Below are 9,021 nucleotides of genomic sequence, written 5' to 3' on the forward strand. Positions count from 1 at the left end.
AGGGATGTTGGTCCACTGTTCATCAGAAAGTTGCTTTAATTTGTCTTCGACAGTTTGCTTTTTGGAATTATGTTTTTACATTAAAATCAATATTCTATTGAACTAAAATAATTTAGTAAATTATTATTTATTATTATTTCTTTAACGGGAGGGTATGTATGCTTTCATGCACAGCTGTATCTTCAAAAATACATGTGCATAGAAAACAATAAATTACACGGCAGAAAAACAAATATTGTCAATGCTGATCCTATTTTGGCCAGAAAAAAAGTACAGTAATAGCAGGAGGCGTGGTTTACAGGGGGAAGAATAAATGTTGTCTGACTGCTGCTTCATGGCACAGTGACATTTGTCCTTTCCTTGACTAACAGAAGTTTCCTTTGCAATGGGTGACGCATTTATCATAGCAATAGACTTTGGGACAGCATTTAGTGGATATGCCTTTAATATCAGACCCATAGAGGAAGAAAGTGAACCTCGATTGAATCAATGGGGAAAAGAGTATGGCTTTGACACCCCAAAGACTCCAACCTCCATTTTGTTTAATGAAGATAAAGAGTTTCTTAGTTTTGGTTTTGAAGCCCAAATGAAATACAAGGACATGAGTGGAGAAGAAGCAAAAAAACATTATTTGTTTGAAGACTTCAAGATGGATCTCTACAGCAAAGTAAGTGCAGTACATTATTGGACGGTAATGTGCTTTAATATTTGCACTAAAAAATGCTGCATTTTAAGTTGATCTTTAGCTAAACATTCACCTGCTTATCATAAAAATAACATAAATAATGTCTGCACATACAATGATTTCTGCACTTTACATTGGAGTTACTTAGGTTGATGTTAAGTTAGTAGTTTGTTCGATATAAATTCTGATTGTGATAAAACCTTTGAACACCAGAAGAGAATAAAAAGGTGTTGAGATGGAATTCAATAATTATTTTCAAATTGTTAACTTGAGAACATCAAAGGAAAATGTAAACATTTGTTATTAAAAGATTAAAATGATTTAAAATACATCAGGAATATACTAACTGTCATTTACATAAACACTTCCAGAAACTCAGCAGCGATCTTAAGATTAAAGATGCCAGCGGGAAATCAATGGAGGCACTAAAGGTTTTCTCAGAGTCCCTGAGATTCCTGAAGGATGACGCTCTGACTACCATCATAGCCAACACAGGGGGGAGGAAGTTCATTCCCTCTGACTTCACCTGGGTCCTGACAGTTCCTGCCATCTGGGATGAGTCAGCTAAACAGTTTATGAGAAAAGTTGCAAAACAGGTAACACCAGATTTTACACAGAACAACGAAGTCACGAGATGTTCAAAGGGATAGGAGTTGTTTTCTTTGTAGGCAGGTATTGTAACAGAAGGAGGGGATGAGAAACTGATTATTGCTCTTGAGCCAGAAGCAGCTTCAATCTGGTGTAAGAAGCTTCCACCAGACGGTTTCATCTCTGAGAACCACAGCAAAGAGTCACTGGATCAGTCTCCAGGGACTCAGTACATTGTTGTTGACTGTGGAGGTAATGTCTGTGATTCTCTTTCATTTAATCATTGATTCAATCACTAAACATTTTAATCTCTACACACAGGAACATTATGACAAATTATGGTTATTATTTGCAAACTGTTGTGAACTAAAACAAAAGAATGTGACTGTTTAAAGGAATAAACCATCATTATCACATCTGTTCCTTTAAGGAGGAACTATTGACATCACTGTCCATGAAGTCCAGGATGGAGGAGCCCTGAAGGAGCTGCACAAGGTCTCTGGAAACAATCTAGGAGGACAAACTGTGGACAGAAAATTTAAAAAATTTTTAAGAGAAATACTCCCTGATGGAGTTTGGGATGAATTTGAACAAAACTCTCCCAGTTCAGCTCAGAGAATCATGTATGATTTTACCCGTCTCAAACAATCAGATACAGATATTCAGATCAGCTGCCCATTTAAACTTGTGTCATTGGCTAAAGAAAAGTCAGGAACAGAAAACTTCATCAAGTCAGACCCCGACGCTTCCTGGGATGGTGACTACATCAAAATCTCTCAAGACAAACTGAGGTCTTTCTTTAAAGAAAGTCTGGAGGGCATCACCCATAACCTGAGGGAAATCTTCAACTCTGGTCTCAATGTTAATTACATTCTGTTAGTGGGGGGGTACGCTCAGAGTAAAATACTGCAGCAGCACATTATTGATCAGTTTGGACATGAGTGTAAGGTTCTGTGTCCTTTCAGGGCCCAGGAAGCAATTGTGAGGGGAGCTGTAGAGTTTGGTAGAAACCCACAGGTTGTTATTTCTCGTAAAAGTTCCTATACTTATGGATTTGCTGTTTGTGAGAAGTTTGATGAGAGGAAACACAAGCAAGAAAAGAAATTTACAGCAGGAGGCGTGGAATGGAGTGACGATATTTTCCGTAAACTAGTGGAAGAAGGTGAGGATGTTGGATCAGAGGAAACCAGAAAGTTCCTATGTGGTCCAATTACAGCAGATCAGAGGAAAATAATGTTTATATTCTACCGCTCATTTAGCAAGGATCTAGTTTATGTAGATGACTGGGGGGTGGATGAGGTTGGTTCATTCATTGTAGACATCACTGGAGGGCATAAAGTCAACCTAGAAATTCAGTTTGGCTCAACAGAGATAACAGCTACAGGAATCAACCTGATTAGTGGAGAGAAGCAAACAGTCAAAATAGAATTCATGACAAAAGACAGAGAATGTATCATTTATGAGGCAGAGGATGAGCTCAGTACTGCAGTAAAAGAATGTATAATTGATGGGACTGACGAAACAATTTGAATAACATGCCACTTTTCCATGATCTTCCAATGTGGCTAAATATTTTCAGAAATAAATCACAATTTTTTTATAATGGATTGCTAGAAGGCAGAATCATTTTTCATCAATTATGTTGACAGGGTTTCATTACATTACTTTTTTGTTTTATTTATTGATGAATAATGATCAAAACTGAAAAAGACACACTTAGTAACTTTTGACAACTAGGGGCGTTACACCTGTAACTTTCACATCTAGCGTCCTTCTTTGCTCGTATTTTGCTTCTACTAAACATTGAAAATAATAACATCTATTACTGTATAACAGGAGTAATGTGTTAACTAACCATTCTAATAATAAAGTTGAGAAAAGAAAATCGGTTTTACATCCGGCTTCTTCTTTCAGCCTGTGTCAATGAACAAACTCCTTTCCAAGATCGCCTCTTTTTGTGCCTTTCGCACGATCCTTTCTCGTTTTCTTTTCAGCCTCCTCAGAAGGTTTTAAATTTTTCCTTGCCTCAGTCATGAAAATTAGCCGAGCAAGCGGAAAAATAGCAGAGCAAAAGACTTAGCTCCATAAGAATATAAGAGCCTGTGGCTATACCCCCATTGTCCCCAATGACGATGCGTCTTCTCCTAACTTACATAGACGGTATTTTAAGAGGGGAGCCCCGCTGTTAGTATTGATAGTGTCAAGAGCTGTATATTGGCCTGAGGAATAATTAAAAATAACTCTTATGAATCAACTCTTTAGGTCACAAAGTGACGGTGTGTCTTTAAATAATTAACAATATTTTTGAAAAGCAAGGAAAATAAACACACAAATTTAATGCAGTTATATTTTGGGTTTAAAAAAATAGAAACAGTAGGGTTACATATTCACATCAACATGTGGAATTTAAAAAAAGAGGAATTCACAACCTGAAAAATTGGACAACCAATATAAAAAAAACTATTTAAAAGTATGTTTTGTTCTTCTGGTGATGCTGCATCTTGAGGCCTGCAGTCAAGATGTTGAGTTATACCAAAACCGTCAGCAATGATTAGTTATCAAGTTACCATATTTACTAATCTTGTCTTGGGAGGTAGTGTTAAGACACGTCTGACAGATTTTATTTATGTGTGTCACCCAGGAGGGGGTTAGATAAGTGTGATTAAGATGCACCATGAAGAGAAAGAGAAAGGAGATAGTTGTTCAGTGCTTGTGAGCCTAGCACCGGGTGGGTGGATGCAGTTGACAGCTTCAAAGTTGCAGGGCAACAAAAAAGTCAAATGGAGAAGCTGATTCTTAGAAGGAAGGGTGGGCTATATGTCTCCTTTGTGTAGCCAGAAACCACATAAATGCTTTGTATGCTTTTTGTACGTCGCAATAAATTACATGCCGTATAAGTTTTCATTTCTCCTAAATGAATATAATTTTTAAATGGCACTATTTCTTCAGATCCCAGACAATGTGTCTTGTTAGCTGGCTGGATGAGCCCAATCTAACCTTTTTAAATATGCATTCTATGTTTGTATTTTCTTCAGATAATTATCTGTTCCTTAAGCAGTAATTAATTTAAGTAAGTAATTTACCTCTGGGATTATTAAAGTATTTCTGATTCTGATTCTGAAGCAACATCTCTTTTAGGATTTTGAACCATATAACTTGATGTATTAACATGCTTCTCTGGATCGTCTGTTGCTGTCTTAGTGATGTTGATTTTCTTAAATGGCTTGATTTGTTTTGGTTCAAGTTGGGTTTTTTTTACTATCAAAGTTATATCGGTGTGATAAGTTTTGTGTAGATCATTGTTTAAAAAAAATGTACCAAAATAAAGTTATGTACCTTTTAAAACTCCATTGAGTTGGTGTTCTGTCTCTTCTTTTGAGATCTACTGGTTTAAAAATAATGATCAGATTGCATTAAGTTAAATTATTTCTAATTTAGGAAAGATTGGGGCTAAACAGAAAATAAAGTGTGTGTCATGACATTGTTGTAGGACCTGTTTATTACCAGGTCCAAATCAAATGGAGAAATTGTTTCTCAGATAGCTTACACAAAGGAGGAAACATGTTTAAGCATTAACAGAATTTATTCCAGTCACGTTCAACAAAATCATTGATATAAACACAAATTTCAGAGGAAGATTTCACCTCCTATTGGGCTTTACATTAAGGCCAATACAGGGGAAACCCCACTGGAAGACAGAGTGTCAGGGTTTCTGTGTGTGTTTGAGTGTGAGTGATGCATCTTTTCCTGACAGGATCTTGGTAGATTACCTGGGATGCCTACACAGTTGGAGCTTGTCAGCTTCATCAGAGTGTGGGGATTAAAAGTGCAACAGAGCCTTCACTCAGTGCTGGATGATGAAATGATTTACAAGATATACCATCCACCTCTCCACACGGGACAGAGGCCTTCTTCCCTCCACAGCCGCTTAAAGTTTCTCAAGTAAGCTCTCATTTTCAATTCCCTATCAAAGGTTTCTAGCCACAATTAACTCCTCTCTCATTACAGACACTACCATTCACGGAACCTCCTCACACTCTTGAAGTAATAAGAATTGTCTATTTCTGTTTTGTTTTGTATATAAACCCTTTTTCTAAATTTGAACTGACTTGATTCTGCATGTGGGTCAGAAGATTAAATTTGAAGAGAGCTTCTTCACACTTTCCCATTTTATCTAAATGTCAGCCAGGAAGTGTCTCTCTCACAGCTCCCAGAAAGAATCTAGCTCTTCTCACTGAACTTACAACATTACCATATAATAGGGTGACCAAACGTCCGTATTTCCCGGGACATATCTGTATTTCATGTTCTGTCCCTGGTGTCCCGGGTTTTTTTTAGAAAGTGAGGAAATGTCCAGATTTTTTAAATTACCTTGTTTGGACCATTAAATTTACAGGCACTAGGGCACTGCGCATGATGCTGCGTGTGACGTAATCCCTGAGCCCTGTAATCAGTGCGGGCAGCCCTGTTCTTAATCAGAATATAGATTGCGTGGCTGTCAGTACGCCAACAACATGCAAAAGCGCAAATGTATGTTTACCGACGATTTACAAAAGAGTTTCCCCACTTTCAGACCGGATCGAGACAAACGGGAGGCCTTGTGCACAGTGTGCAAAGCAGGCACATATGTCTTGGTGTCCAATGGAGGTGCAAGGAATCTGAAAAGCTACCTGGACTCCGAAAGTAAAGATAGTCTATTGATATGTTTGTTAGTTTTAGGTACATTTTGAAAATTTTTTGCTACACAAGAGGTATTTTTTGTTAATTAGCTTATTGGTTAATTAATTTTTTCCAATAGCCTACAGAAGAGACCTTATTTCGTTCATTACTGAGGCTGAGTATCATCTGTTATTGGGAGTTGAGAGTTATTGTTAACTTTTATTGTTAAGTAAAGGATGTTTAAATGAGACATTATGTCTTTCATTGTGCTATTAATTTATTACAGGAATTGTTAAGCATTTTTAATAAATACATTTTGAATGAAATTATTGTTTTTTATTGGAGTTATTGCTGTAGACTTTTACTGAAAGGCATTTTTAATAAATCAACTGTAAATATCATGTTATTGTAGGATTACGTAGGTCTATGTTAAGTGAGTGCATGCCACAGACATCTCTATGCTTTGGAATGATGATCATTTGGGATATGATGAATTAGCTTTTCACTAATTTCAAATCGGAATGTTTTCAGACCAATTCACAATGCAGATCCATGAGGTAAATAAAACATTATTTGGCTAAAATAATGTTTAATTGAAGGATTTCCTTAATCAAGAAACAATTACCTTTAGTCAAATCATTCTTTACCCTCTTTGAAATAGCTAGCAGCAAATAGACAATAAGATTTCACTAAATCACTCTTGATCAAACTTGGTAATGGGAATGTAATGAGCATCTGAGGAACACATGAACACTAATGGTATATCAGTGTTTAACACTAGATGTCCCGGAGAATTCCAGTTTTCCTGCAAGCCCTCCTCCCCTCTTCAAATTTGTGTAAACACTTTTCATTACCTGCCCCTGTAACATCAGACCTTTTTGTGGGAAATATTGATAAGTCATATCTAAATCTTTTGTTTAGGCAAACCTATTGAACAACCAGATATCATAGTTCCTGAGCTGAGAACAGGTCATAACCATGTTTTTCTAACAAGAAAAGGCAGAACATATTTATACTGTTCATTCACCAACAGAGTCATTTATATTGCAAAGCTCACTATGTAAAAGAAACGTAGAGAATAATTGTATTTTGTCTTGTCTTTGTTGGGAGCTGGAGAAGTACCACCTTCCTCAAGCAGAGTCCGCCGTGGATCCTCCTGAGTCGAGCCTCCTGCACAGCTGGAGCTCATTCCACCATTAGAGGATCCACAGTACTTAAGCTGTCTTTAGACCTTGCCTCAACGCCGCAGTGTTGATCCAGTTGGTTAGCACCTAAGCCTAGTATCTCTGAGAACCTTTGTCGACTTCTGAATCCAGTCTGGATTTTAACCTTTGTCTCTGTCTTCCAGGAAACCAGTTTTTCTCCTGTGAAGCTCAGGAAGAGCTTAACCTGCCGAGCCTGCCCTCTGAGCCAAACCTGAAGCCTCTCTCTGAACTTCCATGCAGCTCTGGACCAAGAGCTGGAAACTCAAAGTCAAGGTCTGCTCACTCTTAAGAAGTAAGACGCTGAAGCAGCTTGCGGACTCTGCTGAACAAACCATCTCCGGACCCAACAGTTTCCCTCTCAAGGCTTTAACCAAGAATCCTCAAGGTACAGATCTGAAACTGTCAAGAATCAAACTCCTATGCGCAACGCTAACTGAACTGTCTCCCACGCAGACTCCAGTGAACCAGTTCCCCAGGCCTGAACCAGAACCAGTAATTCTCAGTGTGCTTGTGACAATAAACTCTGTTAAACCTTTTACTCCAGTTTCCGCTTCAGTGGTGTTCTGCATTATTGGGTCACACCAGTGAACCCATCATGACAGAACACTGCGGCCAAACACAAGGCCCAGCAGATCACCTCCACTGTCGCTTGGAGGAGCAAGATGCCCAAATCCAAGGACAAACTCAAACCCTCCGTGAGTTATATCATTTGGTTGATAATCACAATCATATGCTTCAGAGTTATGCTAATTTTTTGAGCAATGCTAATGCCACGCCGGCAGCGCAACCATTTCCGGGTCCAGCTCCACCTCCGAGGTCACCAGCAGTTACGTCATCAGAGTTCCGCCCAAGCCTACCAGAAAGATTCTCTGGTAATATGAAAGACTGCAAGGGATTTTTGTTTCAGTGCCGTTTAATCTTTCAGAACTCGCCTGGCAGTTTTTCCACGGACTATAAGAAGATAACTTTTATTCTTTCCCAATTAACAGGAAGAGCCTTGGAATGGGCTCAGGCAAGGTTTGCCTCCGACGAAAGCCTCAATTACTGTTATGTAGAGTTCATTTCTGAATTTTCTCAGGTATTTAATCAAGAAACAGATCAAACCATTGACTCCTGTGCTCTTTTCAACATTAAACAGGGAAATTCCTCTGTGGCGGAGTTCTCCATCAACTTCCGGGTTAAAGCGGCAGCTTCCGGATGGAACCAAAGCGCTCTGAAAGGGGCTTCTTTTATGGCTTTGAACGAAAGCATTAAGGATGAACTAGCAACCCTCGACGAACCAGCCACTCTTGAAGAATTAATCCGTTTGACAGTAAAATTGGACAATAGAATCCGAGCTAGAAACAGCACCAAGTCAAGAAGCTTGGGATCATTTTCCTCTGCCCCTGCGTCAAATAATGTGACTGTTTTTTCTTCTCCCACAGAGCAGTTGCCTAAACCGAGACCTAAAGCCCAGTCTCTCCCTCTGCCTGTTCAGGCCTCTCATTCCGGAGATATGAATGCCGAACCCATGCAGGTGGGACACACCAGGCTCTCTCCAGAGGAAAGACAAAGATTTTTTTGAGTAAACTATGCATCTACTGTGGTGAGAGTGGACACTTCATCGCTTCATGTCCAGCTAAATCAAAAGCCTGGGCCCGCCAGAGGTTATGAGGAGTCTGGTGGGCCATGCTAACTCTAAGAAATCTCCTCGACTGATGCTCCCAGCCACTTTGTTTTGTTCTAATCAAAGCCTCTCTTTTTCTGCATTCATCGATTCAGGCTGTAAACGTAACCTAATTGATTCAAACCTTGTTCAACAACTTCAGATTGAAACTATTCCCCTGACCCAGCCTCTTAGTGTCTCTGCCATTGATGGGAAAAAACTTCACCAGGTTACCCATC

The 9,021-nt window shown here is 38.9% G+C and overlaps 1 protein-coding gene across 1 annotated transcript; it reads left to right on the plus strand.

Annotated features, from left to right (window-relative positions):
* Positions 1–378: 378 nt before the first annotated feature.
* LOC119777941 (heat shock 70 kDa protein 12A-like) lies at positions 379–2,833 on the plus strand. The gene is made up of 4 exons (XM_038276951.1): positions 379–667; positions 1,057–1,281; positions 1,354–1,525; positions 1,704–2,833. The coding sequence occupies exons 1-4, from the start codon at positions 386–388 to the stop codon at positions 2,801–2,803; spliced, it is 1,779 nt and encodes a 592-aa protein (XP_038132879.1). The 5' UTR covers positions 379–385; the 3' UTR covers positions 2,804–2,833.
* The last annotated feature ends 6,188 nt before the right edge of the window (positions 2,834–9,021 follow it).

Source organism: Cyprinodon tularosa, unplaced genomic scaffold, assembly GCF_016077235.1.
Source record: "Cyprinodon tularosa strain WSP-4 unplaced genomic scaffold, ASM1607723v1 ctg1290, whole genome shotgun sequence".
Taxonomy (NCBI): Eukaryota; Metazoa; Chordata; class Actinopteri; order Cyprinodontiformes; family Cyprinodontidae; genus Cyprinodon; species Cyprinodon tularosa.

What these genes read in the sequence shown, in the direction of transcription:
- LOC119777941 (XM_038276951.1), top strand. Translation starts at nt 386, where the DNA reads ATGGGTGACGCATTTATCATAGCAATAGACTTTGGGACAGCATTTAGT. An exon ending in AGATGGATCTCTACAGCAAA is followed by an intron (nt 668 to 1,056) that starts GTAAGTGCAGTA and finishes AAACACTTCCAG; the next exon opens with AAACTCAGCAGCGATCTTAA. An exon ending in CATTGTTGTTGACTGTGGAG is followed by an intron (nt 1,526 to 1,703) that starts GTAATGTCTGTG and finishes TGTTCCTTTAAG; the next exon opens with GAGGAACTATTGACATCACT.